Below are 15,645 nucleotides of genomic sequence, written 5' to 3' on the forward strand. Positions count from 1 at the left end.
CAACTAAATATTGGTGCAAACTTAATTAAGTTTCAGAATAATCTGGGAAGGCACTTAGCATCAGAGAGTAGATAAACTAATAAGGTTTTCTAGGAAGAGCGCAACTACAGCTCGGTAAATTGACAATTGGAAATGATCGAACAAGTTTGCTAACACCTACAACAGCGAAATATCTATTTTGAAAAGGATATCCCCATTCGATGATGATCTTTGCATACTTGCGGATGAAATTTTCCTCACTAAAGATGAAAAGTGACCGTGTGGTGGTGCCACTTGCTCCCGGAAGACTAAGATTCGCTGCCTTTTTGGCACAATGACGTAATGACCCGTCATAAGGCCCATTGTAGTCGTCGTCCTGATTTCCGTTCACTTGGAAGTTCGCCATTCTGTAAAATCAAAGAGGAACATTGTTTCAACATACCTATAAAGTACATCATTAGTCTTGGTAACCAACGTATTCCTTTAAATAAAAAAATGGCTTATCATCGTCAAAACTATCAAAGTAATACATGTATTATAAGGATCAATTATCTATAAAGTCTCAGCCACCTCATTTGGTGCATTCTACTTTATACATATATAATTAGCCTCTTCATAACGCACACCTGTATAATTATAAAGGACAGAGTTGTTGAATCCCTTTTCGTACACGGGTTGGTTTGCATGAAAGTGGTGTCAACGAGCCACCAAGACAAATCATTTTTATTAATTAACGAAGATTATTCAAGAGACTCCAACTCCAATATGTACAATGTATATGTATATGGAGACGGAGGTCGTCAGATAGACAGTATTAACCTTGGAGAAGCCACCAACAAAAAGAGAGTGTCAGGTCAACAAATTACGAGCAGACAGGGTTAGGTGGCCATTGGGATAGACAATCATGTAGAGTCACATGGAGGGCATTGTCAAGGAAACAGCTTAAAACAGTTCCATACGTATACGGACGATTACTACAGGAATCCCAAGTACTATATGCCGTGTTACTACCTTTGATCCCAATAAGTAGACTATAACATCACGAAACGTCAGTAATGTACTTTAGGACAGAACTATACCGCTAACTATAGACAAACAAATCACCCTGTGTAATCAGGATAATCTTAAACCGGACATTACTCACAACCTTCTATAGACTAACGTCATTGACCTTTCTAGATATCTCAAAGAGATATTCTGCCAGTAGTACAACTCAACGAACAGACCCAATGTACAACCGTTTCAATTCTCCTGTGTAATTTGTTAATTAAATTCTCTGGATAATGTAGAAAATGGCGACAAAGGATACAACAAACGTGTCTACTACTCGACAACGCATTGGCAATATCATCTACTGAAGGAATCGATACTGCCTTTTGACCTTTTTGAAAATCCTTGGAGATGTTGGTTATATCTGACATGTTAAAATATGGCGACAAGAAATCTGTGTGCGAGATCTCGTGGGCAACGAGAACGTGTATAATAAATAACACATTGTCGGTAGACGTACAGCCATATTTTACATTACTGAAAATATATTTCGTTTAGGATCGTACATCACACTCTTCAAGAAGTGCATAAATATGGTGCCGTGTTCGTAGTTTGCAAACTCATTAGTTTGGTGACACGCCGTGTGCTTCTGCACATACCGGCTTTTAATGAGAGAGATCACGATGGAATATCCTAGATAGATTTGTGTGTTGATTAAAGATGATTTTATAATACCACAATAGATATAAATACATATGTCCAACATGAAATACAGATATATCAGCCAGCGTTCCGAGCATATCTAAGTGTGCAATTGTTGCTGTTGGTGATGGCGCTTATACATGTAGTGGTAAAGAGCAAAGTTCTTTATAATATGATAATAGATGAAATACAACTATAAAATGTTACAAGATAAATTCTGTCAGAAACAAGAATTTTCCTGCCACATAATATACATTCAGTTAATAACACCAATGTACCTCAATCGAAAGCTTCTTGCAGGAAAAATTTCGATTTGATTTGCAGTATGTACTTAAGATCGATTTTGATCTGCTGTGGCACATGTATATGACAATACAATACGTACATGTATCATATGTCATCTGTCAAATACATTACAGACTATAACTGAACCATTGCATGGACATGGAATGAATTAAAGTGGATGCTTGCTTTATCGCAGATAAGACGGATATATATATATTATGATAAACTCTATAATGAGAAAAAGATCATTACAAATGCTGTTCAAACAAATGGTATTTCAATACACAAACACAGTTTTTTCATCGTACGAATCGTCAGTGATGCTAAAGGAGAACCAGTCGTTTTCCCATGTACTCCAATGTAAATCGTTTGAAAATCATTGAAACCTATACAATATAGTGTGTAACAACTCGCTTCGAAAAATTAACGCACTATTCAAAATTAAAACGTAAAATTCAAATAGCGGTAAATATGTTGTGAACTCAACGCACTTTGAAATAATATTTAACACACATGATTGTGCGTATTTTATTATTTTATTTATTTATTTCCTTCTTTTCAAATTCGATTGTACCTGAGTGGATGCATTTTACATCATTGACGGTTTTTGTACACATTTTTATTTATGAATACCAACTTATCAATTTTTTTTCTGTAGCTTAAAGTATTAAAAATATTAAATGTTATGTTTAATGCTTCATACAGTCTAAAGGGAGTTCAAATTACAAATTGTTTAATAAATCAGTCTCAAAGTTTCATAAAACAAGTTGATTTTAAACGTAGGTTTTTATCTTCGTAATAAATGAAAAAACACTTCCAGTACACGACCTACTACCTACAGAATAGCGTAGTATAACGTACAACGAAGCATTTCCAGACAACAGAGATAAGTTTTGTTTATTGATGGGAATCTATATTCGTCACCTAGCTTTCCATATGATAGCGTGAATCATTGATTATTCTCTCCAACGAAAGTGATTATCCAAGCTGGAACCTATATGGGGATGACTATCTAATGAACTTTAGCCGTGTGACGCCCTAATGAGAGTTGCTCTGTTGTCATATACAAAGGACACACAGGGATAGTGATTACGGTATCCGTTAGAGAGGCAAAAGGCTGTTAATTTAGTCTCCATGGATATGATAGAGATAACGATTTGTTTACAATCGCGTGGTTTCGGCATTTAAACTGATGATAGTATTTGCTGTAGAGCATCCAAAGTTAATGTGTCGATAATTCTTAATATCAGACTGAAAAAATATCTTCTTAATAAATTTACACATAAAGATCTGCTGGGTTTTAAAAAAATATATTTATTGATTTCCGTGCGTAATCCTGGTGTTTATCTTTATCGTCGGTGATAATTGAATATGTAAATACTGACTGGTTATTTGAAAAGTTCTACCGCACTCTTTGATTGGTTAAGTGATCGATACCTCCCTGGTAATCAACCTCGCGCCCATACCCACGGCTTCTCTGACACTGCAGAGCGTCAGGAAACGGCGATCAACCGAGGAATACAACCTAATTGATTTACACGAAATGAACTATTGAAATGTGTATAATGGGGTTAACTTGTACAGGGTAACTAGATAGGACTAAAATATATGTTTACAACTCTTTTAGGTCAGGTGTAAGTCACAGCCCATAACAATGCGACATACAATGTATAATATTGTATTTCTAAAAACAATATATAGGAACATCATGTTCCACATTTGTTTCATTATGACCTCCATTCCTTATCATGAGAAATTACACCACCTACCCAAGTAAGTCACTGTTCCTTAGCTTAAGACTTTTAACTATCAGTAGAAAAGCATTACACAAGAGAATTGTAAGGAGGTTCATTGGGTTACAGAGATGATGAAATTGATCACCGATATTCTTTGCATTTGTTGAATCTAAGTAGGTCTACATAATAAAAAAATATCATCATCAGATTGCTAAATTATTACTTTCAATTTCGTACAAGTTCTAAGAGTACATAAGTTGGGTTTACTGTGATATTTCAGAAAAGCCCACTGTAATGAAATGTATGTGAAATATTCAAACTCGTTTGCTGTCCGCCGTTATACATTATGGTCGGACGTCTTTTATGCCGAACCCTGGCCATTGCCTCGTGATTATGTAACAGAGTTAGCCTCATTGAATTTTCCTTTATCAAAAGTAAGATTGAGTATATCAGAGATGAACTATTTGTCATATGGAACATGTTAATTCTGTAAGGGAAGGCCAAGTATACCTCTGTAGTAACATGTTACTTCTATAAGGGAAGGCCAAGTATACCTCTGTAGTAACATGTTACCTCTGTAAGGGAAGGCCAAGTATACCTCTGTAGTAACATGTTACCTCTGTAAGGGAAGGCCAAGTATACCTCTGTAGTAACAAGTTACCTCTGTAAGGGAAGGCCAAGTATACCTCTGTAGTAACATGTTACCTCTGTAAGGGAAGGCCAAGTATACCTCTGTAGTAACATGTTACCTCTGTAAGGGAAGGCCAAGTATACCTCTGTAGTAACAAGTTACCTCTGTAAGGGAAGGCCAAGTATACCTCTGTAGTAACATGTTACCTCTGTAAGGGAAGGCCAAGTATACCTCTGTAGTAACATGTTACCTCTGTAAGGGAAGACCAAGTATACCTCTGTAGTAACAAGTTACCTCTGTAAGGGAAGGCCAAGTAAACCTCTGTAGTAACATGTTACCTCTGTAAGGGAAGGCCAAGTATACCTCTGTAGTAACATGTTACCTCTGTAAGGGAAGGCCAAGTATACCTCTGTAGTAACATGTTACCTCTGTAAGGGAAGGCCAAGTATACCTCTGTAGTAACATGTTACCTCTGTAAGGGAAGACCAAGTATACCTCTGTAGTAACAAGTTACCTCTGTAAGGGAAGGCCAAGTAAACCTCTGTAGTAACATGTTACCTCTGTAAGGGAAGGCCAAGTATACCTCTGTAGTAACATGTTACCTCTGTAAGGGAAGGCCAAGTATACCTCTGTAGTAACAAGTCCCGCTTAGGAGAATTTACCTCTAAAGAAGGTTGCAAATCTACATTACCTACTTCACGATATGATTAATACATCAATCCACACCCCACCCACACATAATGCATATTCCATACCCGCCCACACATAATGCATATTCCATACCCGCCCACACATAATGCATATTCCATACCCGCCCACACATTATGCATATTCCATACCCCAACCCCACATAATGTATATTCCATACCCCTCCCACACATAATGCATATTCCATACCCGCCCACACATAATGCATATTCCATACCCCAACCTCACATAATGCTGATTCCATACTCCACCCACACATAATGTTCATTCCATACCCCAACCTCACATAATGCATATTCCATACCCGCCCACACATAATGCATATTCCATACCCGCCCACACATAATGCATATTCCATACCAAACCTCACATAATGCTGATTCCATACCCCAACCTCACATAATGCTGATTCCATACTCCACCCACACATAATGTTCATTCCATACCCCAACCTCACATAATGCATATTCCATACCCGCCCACACATAATGCATATTCCATACCCGCCCACACATTATGCATATTCCATACCCCAACCCCACATAATGCATATTCCATACCCCTCCCACACATAATGCATATTCCATACCAAACCTCACATAATGCATATCCCATACCAAACCTCACATAATGCTGATTCCATACTCCACCCACACATAATGTTCATTCCATACCCCAACCTCACATAATGCATATTCCATACCCGCCGAAACATAATGCATATTCCATACCCCTCCCACACATAATGCATGTTCCATACCCGCCCCCACATAATGCATATTCCATACCCCTTCCTCACATAATGCATATTCCATACCCCACCCACACGTAATGCATATTGTATGTATAAACAGTTAATGTTATTGTATTTATTGTGATACAACAAACCTCAAAAACCTAGAAAATGGCCAATCCTTCTATTGATCTGTGGTATCATTTGTACACTTCATACACAGTGAGATAATATGTCTGTACAAACGATAATCAGACATGCGCTTCATTTTATCAATATTTAAATCACACCTGAGCCGAGACTATTGTTTGTGATTATATGTTTCCTTCTATTGTGTATATATTCACCCATACAGGAATCCCGGAAACACCACATTGTACAAGGCCATACGCAGTAAAAAGCGTGACTGACAAATAGGCTCCATGCTGAAGAGTCTGCATATATTTGCATTTACAATGACATTCGTATGAGGTTCCATTGTCGATGACACCAGTACAAGTTAGATAAGATATTTACTAGTAATCTTTCCAGTTTACTCTTGCTTCCATTCAAGTGTTACACAATCTTGTATTTGTATATGTAATATTGGAAAAGAAAAGGAAAATAACTTACCCCCTTTTTACAAATGTTTTATGGAGTGTATACTCATGTAACCAGCAATTAAGCTTATTTGGATATGTGCAAGGCAATATTTGAAGATAACATATTTAATGATAGAGATCATGTACAAGTATTTCATTTACACAATTTTTCAGAACTCAGATAAATATTGATGCTGCTATTTGCCCTTTTCATACATGGGTGGGTTTGTGGTATTAACGAGATTGAGGTGGGTAACCAGTTAGTCTCCGAACTGTGTTGTTGCTACTATTTTCGGGGGTTATAATTTCGCTAAATTCACGAATCAATCTAAATTCACGAAATCTAATGCCTCACAACATTGATCAAATTAAGGTTTCATATGTTGTCAGGTGTGTGGGTGCCGATTTCAAGAGCTAAACAGTTCGTGATGAATAATACCCTTCACTACACCAAGCTCTATATCACCAGCAGAAGATCCAAGAACGATGGTAGTGGTATCTTAAAATGTTTCTTTTTTTAGATACGTACTGTATTCATCAATGTTTAATCTTATAGATCGTGCAATGCAGTTCTTATTGCGAAAATGGAAATTCACTGAATCTTAATTAAGGAGTAGCTTGGTACTCTACTACAGAGTATGCCGTTCACAGTGACATGTTGATGCATGTTCCCTATAAAATATACATGTGCCTACTAGAACAATTGTTCATCTATTATTGAGGACCTAGGTGATGCCTGGATGTGAGCTAACACCGACACCACAATACAGTACTATAGATAATTGGCATGTGTTCCATACACAGACTGAATCACATGTTGATGAAATCGATTGGAGACGACTAACTGTCATTCAATAATATAAAGAATTCAAAGACAATATTTGAATTTGATTTTAATTTATCTGGTTTTGATTTAAGCCAATTGAAGCCAATATCTATAAATATTTTGAAAGCAGGACTAAAAGAAAGACGGGTCATAATCAACAATGTTTTATACTCCTTAACGATTTGTTGTTAAATCCTTTGTTGATTGACATGGACGATTTCAGTTATTTATATCCTTTGTTGATTGACATGGACGATTTCAGTTATTTATATCCTTTGTTGATTGACATGGATGATTCAAGTTATTTATATCCTTTGTTGATTGACATGGATGATTTCAGTTATTTATATCATTTGTTGATTGACATGGATGATTCCAGTTTTTCATATCTTTTGTTGATTGACATGGATGATTTCAGTTATTTATATCCTTTGTTGATTGACATGGACGATTTTAGTTATTATATCCTTTGTTGATTGACATAGACGATTTCAGTTATTTATATCCTTTGTTGATTGACATGGACGATTTCAGTTATTATATCCTTTGTTGATTGACATGGACGATTTTAGTTATTATATCCTTTGTTGATTGACATAGACGATTTCAGTTATTTATATCCTTTGTTGATTGACATAGACGATTTCAGTTATTTATATCCTTTGTTGATTGACATGGACGATTTTAGTTATTATATCCTTTGTTGATTGACATAGACGATTTCAGTTATTTATATCCTTTGTTGATTGACATGGACGATTTCAGTTATTATATCCTTTGTTGATTGACATGGACGATTTCAGTTATTTATATCCTTTGTTGATTGACATAGACGATTTCAGTTATTATATCCTTTGTTGATTGACATAGACGATTTCAGTTATTTATATCCTTTGTTGATTGACATAGACGATTTCAGTTATTATATCATTTGTTGATTGACATGGACGATTTCAGTTATTTATATCCTTTGTTGATTGACATGGACGATTTCAGTTATTATATCCTTTGTTGATTGACATGGACGATTTCAGTTATTATATCCTTTGTTGATTGACATGGACGATTTCAGTTATTATATCCTTTGTTGATTGACATAGACGATTTCAGTTATTATATCCTTTGTTGATTGACATGGACGATTTCAGTTATTATATCCTTTGTTGATTGACATGGACGATTTCAGTTATTTATATCATTTGTTGATTGACATGGACGATTTTAGTTATTATATCCTTTGTTGATTGACATAGACGATTTCAGTTATTATATCCTTTGTTGATTGACATGGATGATTTCAGTTATTATATCCTTTGTTGATTGACATGGACGATTTCAGTTATTATATCCTTTGTTGATTGACATGGACGATTTTAGTTATTATATCCTTTGTTGATTGACATAGACGATTTCAGTTATTTATATCCTTTGTTGATTGACATGGACGATTTCAGTTATTATATCCTTTGTTGATTGACATAGACGATTTCAGTTATTTATATCCTTTGTTGATTGACATGGACGATTTCAGTTATTATATCCTTTGTTGATTGACATGGACGATTTCAGTTATTTATATCCTTTGTTGATTGACATGGACGATTTCAGTTATTTATATCCTTTGTTGATTGACATGGACGATTTCAGTTATTTATATCCTTTGTTGATTGACATGGACGATTTTAGTTATTATATCCTTTGTTGATTGACATAGACGATTTCAGTTATTTATATCCTTTGTCGATTGACATGGACGATTTTAGTTTTTCCCTTTCTAGTTAAATGTTTGTTATACGATAATTAAAAACTTCATTTCAACCATAGCACTCATGCAAAACAATCATGTTTCATTTAGTTTAAACAAATATATTAATTTTAACTAAGAACACTTAAAAGTCTCATTCGACCACTGACTTCGGACTTTAAATTACTGTTAATTACTTTGTTAAGTCTTTCTTCTTCTTTTTTCAACTACCTTCATTTAGTATTATATCTAAATATCAGTAAAAGTACTACTACCACAAGTAATTCTCATAGTCGTCCTCATTCTGTTAGAGCCCTAAAACAGTCATTTTTATTTTTGTATAGCTAACTGACATAACTGACCAGCATTTTCTATTGTTTGATCTACATGTGCAAGTGCCTTGTTTCTGCTTTCTTCCTATTTGTTTTTTTTTTCTAGAATGTGCTTTTGTTCTTTGGAGTCGTGTCTGTTTCGCATAGGCGTATGGACTTAGATAAATGATTGGCATTACTCCTATCAAATCGTTTTTTTACATCAGGATGTTTAACATTCCTTCTTTATAAAACTGACTCCATTATAATTATCCATAATAAGTACTTTTAACAGACACCATATGGTTTCTTATTGTTCTTTATTATTACTTTTTCTCTTAATACACTGTATGTGTTATTTGTGTATGTCTTACAAAATTAATAAAAATAAATTAAAATAAATGTTATTATTTAATGAAATGCTCGCCTAAAAGCGTAATTTCAAGTATAGCAGTCATAAAATATAACCTATGTGAAGGCGAGTATATGTAGACTACACTGACAAATGTATGGGATCAATAGCTTATATTGAGTCATTTCCTCTGTGAATCATAAATATGGTTACCGCATGGTTCGTACATCGATATTCCATTCTCAAACGGTCTATTGGGTATCTTCATTCGCCATTTCTGTGATACCCTAGCGGCCATTACGGGTGTCCGAAACTGACCAGACCAAAATAACACAAGGCAGACCTTGGAACGATCGAGTTCCAACGGCAAAGGAGCATTACTCCAAAGCGTCGGGATGGTTGTATGCGTATCGATTGGTAGTTTATACAAGCCCATTGTGAAGGTTGTATAATTTAGAATTGTTTCGTATGTGACTTAAGAGGTTTCCTATGTTATATACGACATGTGTGGAACACAGTAGCGTTATTAGGCCATATAATAATACCCTGTATGATGCCGATGGAATTTTACCGAGATCATCTCGACTTATTTATGTTTGGACAAAATTATGAATCCATAGATCAACAAACCAACACAGCACTTGTAGGACACCAAAAACACAATTCTGTCTTCATTTGCATTGTCTCTAACACCACTCAAAGACACAGACACATACAACATTAACGAACGTCATTTAAATAAGTTTATGTTTAAAATGTCAGGAATCGTAGTTATGATTTCTAATGAAACGAAAGTAAAACTGGCCTATTAGATGCATGAACAATTGAGAGGTCATTAAGAAACTATAATATCTGGATGATTTTAATGCATTCCTTTTTGATAGGTCGATCATCACGAAGTGTTTCTCCCATTCGTAATATATTATGCGAACCTAGAAAAAATGACTGGAGAACACCCGTACCAGAAAATCAAATTATCATGCAGCTATCATCTCAGAAGAGGAAGCAAAGTCTTGTTTCGAAACAGTGCAGCGTACGGGAGTGAAGCTTTGCGTTGTCGTGGAACTATGCATTGGATTGCGGTGATAAATCACATTTATTTGCTTCTTTCTGCACCTAGTACCACGATTACTAGACTTCCATCGATTGGCGCTGTTAAGCGTGGAGATTGTGTAATAGTGGCTGATCATCTCCAGTTAGCGGAGACGATCCCTATTACAGTGGAACAATCGCGGCCTCCTCAACGCATATCATGTCGCTTCACTGGCGGTACCACGCCGTGACATCTCTTGTCGGAAGTGACAAGGGGCTCGTTCGATTCCATACTCCACAGTCATACTAGTATACCTTGTTCATCAATTGCGTCTTTTAGCCTATAATAGTATCTAGTACATATTTTTATAAAAGATTCGAGATTTGATTAGATATTGTTTAATCCTTTTATCGAATTTTATCTAATGATAGACTGCCAAAGGTCTTACAACAACCCCTGTTACAGACTTCACCAAATAATAACAGCATTAGAAAAAGGCCCAATTGGCCTATACAAGACGTAAACTTGAACACTAAATGCTGGCCAATCACAGGAAAAAAATCCGTTTATTGTTCGATACAAAAATACCTTTCATTTGTCTTCAATCTCCAACATGATTGGTTTGTCATTGTATTAGTAAACCACGCCTGCGGGCCCCCCCCCCCATTGTATTTTTAAACCACGCGGCCCCCCCCCCCCCCCCCCCCGGCAGACTTGAACTACAATTTGTACATACAGACTGTGATGACTGCTTTTTGGCCGTGCCTGATTTAACAGGGTTGTATGTTCCATGTTTGAATATCCCGAGTTTTCCTGCTATGTTTAAAGAGTATTGATTGGGTTCTCAGACAGCGCCTAGGAGCTGATATCCTCTTACCAACAAGCTTATGAGAATCCGGGGTGAAACTTGAGTTCGGCGTATCAGGAAAAACCTACATAGTATTATACGTCTGAACAACAATTAAACGGATGTATCTAACCACTTCCTGCTGCTTCAGACAAAGGGATGGGGTTAATGTCACCCTAATCTTAGCGCTTTTGTTTCTAAAGTTTAACAATAAGGAGATTAATCCTCATATTATACCTAATTTAGTAAACACTTTATAGGTATAAATTACTATCTTTATCATTAGTAATTAGTAATTATCATTAGATATGGCAGAAATACTAATATAGTCAGTTTAAAATTTAATATTATTGGTCTTGATTTAGTGGATAAAAATAGTCTTGTAATTAAGTGGTCATTATATGCATGTTAACTTGTCAAATATATCCATGTGATCTTATTAATACAGAGGGGGTAGCTAGAAACGTTTGTACTAAAAAATAATTTCCATTAATTAACCAAGCAAGTTAAGTTGTGAGAACCTATTTATTTTAGTTTAAACATATTTTATTGTCAATACAAAAGGATCGGTTATTGCAACTTATAAAAACCTTCTTCTGCAATACGAAACAAGAGACAGTAGACCTAGCAATATAAATAACATAAGTGTCTAGCTGTATTATCTCTTATTTGTATTTATCATTCATTTGTTGTCACTCAATGTGTATCTGTTAAGTGATCACTGTTACATCACACTTGAAGTGATGTGTGCTAGGGGATTCTGTTGAGCTCCATATGGTAGCCACTTGTCATTATTTGCCCAACGCATAGGATAATTGAACATAAAGCACACCAATCTGCACGTTCCGTTACTTTTAATGGACACAAAGAAAACAGCCGACAGCAATATTGCTGACATGGCTAAATTTTGATTGGAGCTTTAGCACTATGTTATCAATTTGAAATGATGCTTTATGATAAAATAAGGATATGGAGACATTAACAGACGAGTATAACGTTCAACAGATGCTTTATAGACTTCTGGATAGGTCTCACGGCATGGGTAGGTCGTCATGAGGCTGTTCACAAACTACGTTATATCACTATCAACACCATATTTTAAGACAATTCACAGGCAATATTACAATATGGATGAATGAAAGCATTACAATGTAGAGGAGTTCTCCCTGATACATTTGTACCTGGCCATGATAAGGTTTTCACATCACGAATTACAATGTCTCTTCACGTTGTTTATTGCCGAGTCATTAGCGGATCCAACATCGAGTCCTCCATTTCCTCAAATAATTACACAAGTGAAGGACTTTTAAAAAAAACGAGATGTTAGGTGGAGATCAAGTATAATAATCTCTAAGGAATGGTTAGAGAGGTGATTTCCGTATGTCAAAAGTAATTCATCTTGTAATTTAGAATATACATAGCTTATTAATATAAAACGGCATTTGATCCTACAACCAAATATCTATGAAATCTGTATGACAAATGTTATTTTAAGATGAAAACCAAAAGGCTTGTATTTTATTCATAAAATGAATATGTAATTAATCGATTCAGTGTCGTTTCTGATATGACATAGAAATGTTAATGATGTTATTGTTTTATATGTTACTCGGCAAAACGCCTATAGTTACTGTATACACACTAGATATTTTACCTCTGATCTAAATAATCTGGGTTTAGACGAGGAAAGAAGTAATAACGCTGAGGGCAACGCATGCGCTAATGACCAGATCAGACGGGAAATAAGATGGCTTATTCCTGGAAGCTTACAGAGATAAATAGCTTATATGTTTTGACACACAATCTGAAGTTTGGTCCCTAAGGACGCTTGTCTACAATCCTGATGTTACAAGATCAGACAGCCTAGGTAAGGGTTAATGTAGCGACTTGTTAGAGGGGTACCGCCAACGTCAGATTATAAGCTTTCCGTGTGGCACAACTTCAGACAGACGAAGGCAACACTGCGCATGTCAAAAGAAACAGCTAAAAGGCTATTTAGGTGTCTTAGTACACATGTACGCAATTGTCAGACTACTACACACTATTTAAGATACGTAAGTCGTTGTTTTTACTTAGAAGTTCTAAAATGCAAAACTACAGACGTAAACAATTCCAGGTAATCGGTAGAGTTAACGCAGGGCAAATTACTATTTGCATAAAGCATTTCCACTTCAGCAGTCACGTGTTATTGGTACACATGGATGATCACTAGCGGACATATGTGTATAATTTGCAATTAATTATATATACGTCCTTATTAAGTATATATTTGGTGGTTAGTAAGAGGACTTACAGCATTATACAGAAACGTACGTGTGTTTTCCTCCAATCGTAACATATATGAAAGCATTAGCATTGCATAGTGTAAGCGTGAGTAAATTGGTATGAAATATTATATATCTGTTTGTTAGATATATCCAAATAGAGCTTACTTTTTTGTATGTATTGCGTAAACTAGACATTTAATTCCAGATGTTCATCCAATATGTTCTCGTGTGTGCGCTAATGTGCGATCATAACTTAATTTCCTATACAACAGTTCCATAATATTAGATCAAGCAACAATCGATATCTGGAGCAGAGTGACAAATCTAGAGGGGTTACGAAAATCTTCACAATACGGGAAGTAACCATATTTACATCGGTAACAAATCATGTTAATTCCACATGGCACCATGGGAATGATGAAACCATAGTTACCTATTAACAGAAGTAATCGACATTTATTTAGCAACGAAAGAAAAAGAAGGGGTAAACATTTCGTTTTAAAATCGTCCTGGAACAAAATGAATTTAAATAACGTTATTATTATATTATTCTATTACTTTTGAACTGTTTTAGACCATTAATTCGGCAAAAGTGATATATTCCCTCACTAAAAGTCATAGAAAGTAACCAAATAAGGAAGGAGTTCAAAAGTAATAGAATAAATCAAAATACAGTAAACCCTGCCTGAGCGACTATAGAACGAATATCTGCTAATAAGTACGATTGTTTTCTTGGTGTCCCCAAAGACCGTCACCATTTGACTTAGTATGCATGAAGTTCACGTTGTAATAACGACACCTTTACAATCTTTCGTTGCAGACCTTCATGGCCGGGATTGACTTGTTAGCATAAAGATGGGAAACTTACGACTTCATGTTATGACGAGAACCACATCGACCCTAGTGTTATTTCCCAACAGATTCGCAGCACCACATACAATATTGTATGCACAACTGACCAATGTCTACTACTAACGAGAGCTTGACCTACTATTATTACCAACTGCAAATGAACAGGAAAAAAACATTTAAATGATCACTGCATACTCTACATGCGAAAAACTTAACTTTGTTTTTCTCATATCACATCCCTACATATTGTAAAATGTGCGTAGAAGAAATTGCAACATAAGCCTATATTTCATAGGATTCGGTCTAGCAGCAAACCGTCAGCAGTCGCTACAGTTATGTGAGGCTGAATCGAGAATGAATTGATCTTTTGTGGCAGTCTCCGGGCGATTCCACAGAGAAAACGTTATGCCATGTTAGCAGAATTTTCCTTCCCATTGGCGAGTAATTATACCAGTTTTGTGTCGTCCGTTCCATGATTTTGCCATGCAGAAATTACCAAGTCTAGTTCGATAGCAAGATGTGTTGACCATGTGTAGAACTGACAATGTGCTCATTATCGATCCACTATTTTTATATATTTTTTACGATCTGAAATATATATATAGACTCAACACAGACGACACATAGAATGATGTCAACATATGTCTGTTGAACTCACGTTCACGTGCACGATTCAAAGTGGAATTTCCTTGGCAACATGAACTCGGTGATATGACGATCACGTGTATTGTCAATTACATCAGATTGCACTGAACAATACGTTTGCGAACTTTTATATCAGCCGTCCATTTAGCAGGACAATGAATTCAGATCCATCGAGAATCGAATATAATAAATTATGAATATATTATGGTTAAAGCGTGAGGGCGATGCTTATTTGGTGTCAGATGTAGGTTAGTCGTGGTTTAGTCATGTCTGACTCACGGGCTAGGTTATAGATACGTATGGTACAGGACTTGCACCTTCACTGTTATAAATAAGATCTCATCTCTCATCAGTCAAAAGGTTCAAATAGATCCAGCATATTTTTAAAATGCATTTAAAGCTGCCTATGTCGTTCAAAATGTG

At 35.7% G+C, this 15,645-nt stretch overlaps 1 protein-coding gene across 13 annotated transcripts in view; it reads right to left on the reverse strand.

The window, feature by feature from the left end:
• The window catches only part of LOC138320406 (voltage-dependent calcium channel type A subunit alpha-1-like), a 164,201-nt gene that overhangs the window by 96,824 nt on the left and 51,732 nt on the right, over positions 1-15,645 (reverse strand). For all 13 annotated transcript variants that reach the window (XM_069263358.1, XM_069263357.1, XM_069263361.1 and 10 more), the window contains one exon: positions 192-386. In XM_069263358.1, coding sequence (XP_069119459.1) covers positions 192-386 — 195 coding nt within the window. The remainder of the gene's footprint in view (positions 1-191; positions 387-15,645) is intronic.

This window comes from Argopecten irradians, chromosome 4 (assembly GCF_041381155.1).
Source record: "Argopecten irradians isolate NY chromosome 4, Ai_NY, whole genome shotgun sequence".
Classification (NCBI taxonomy): Eukaryota; Metazoa; Mollusca; class Bivalvia; order Pectinida; family Pectinidae; genus Argopecten; species Argopecten irradians.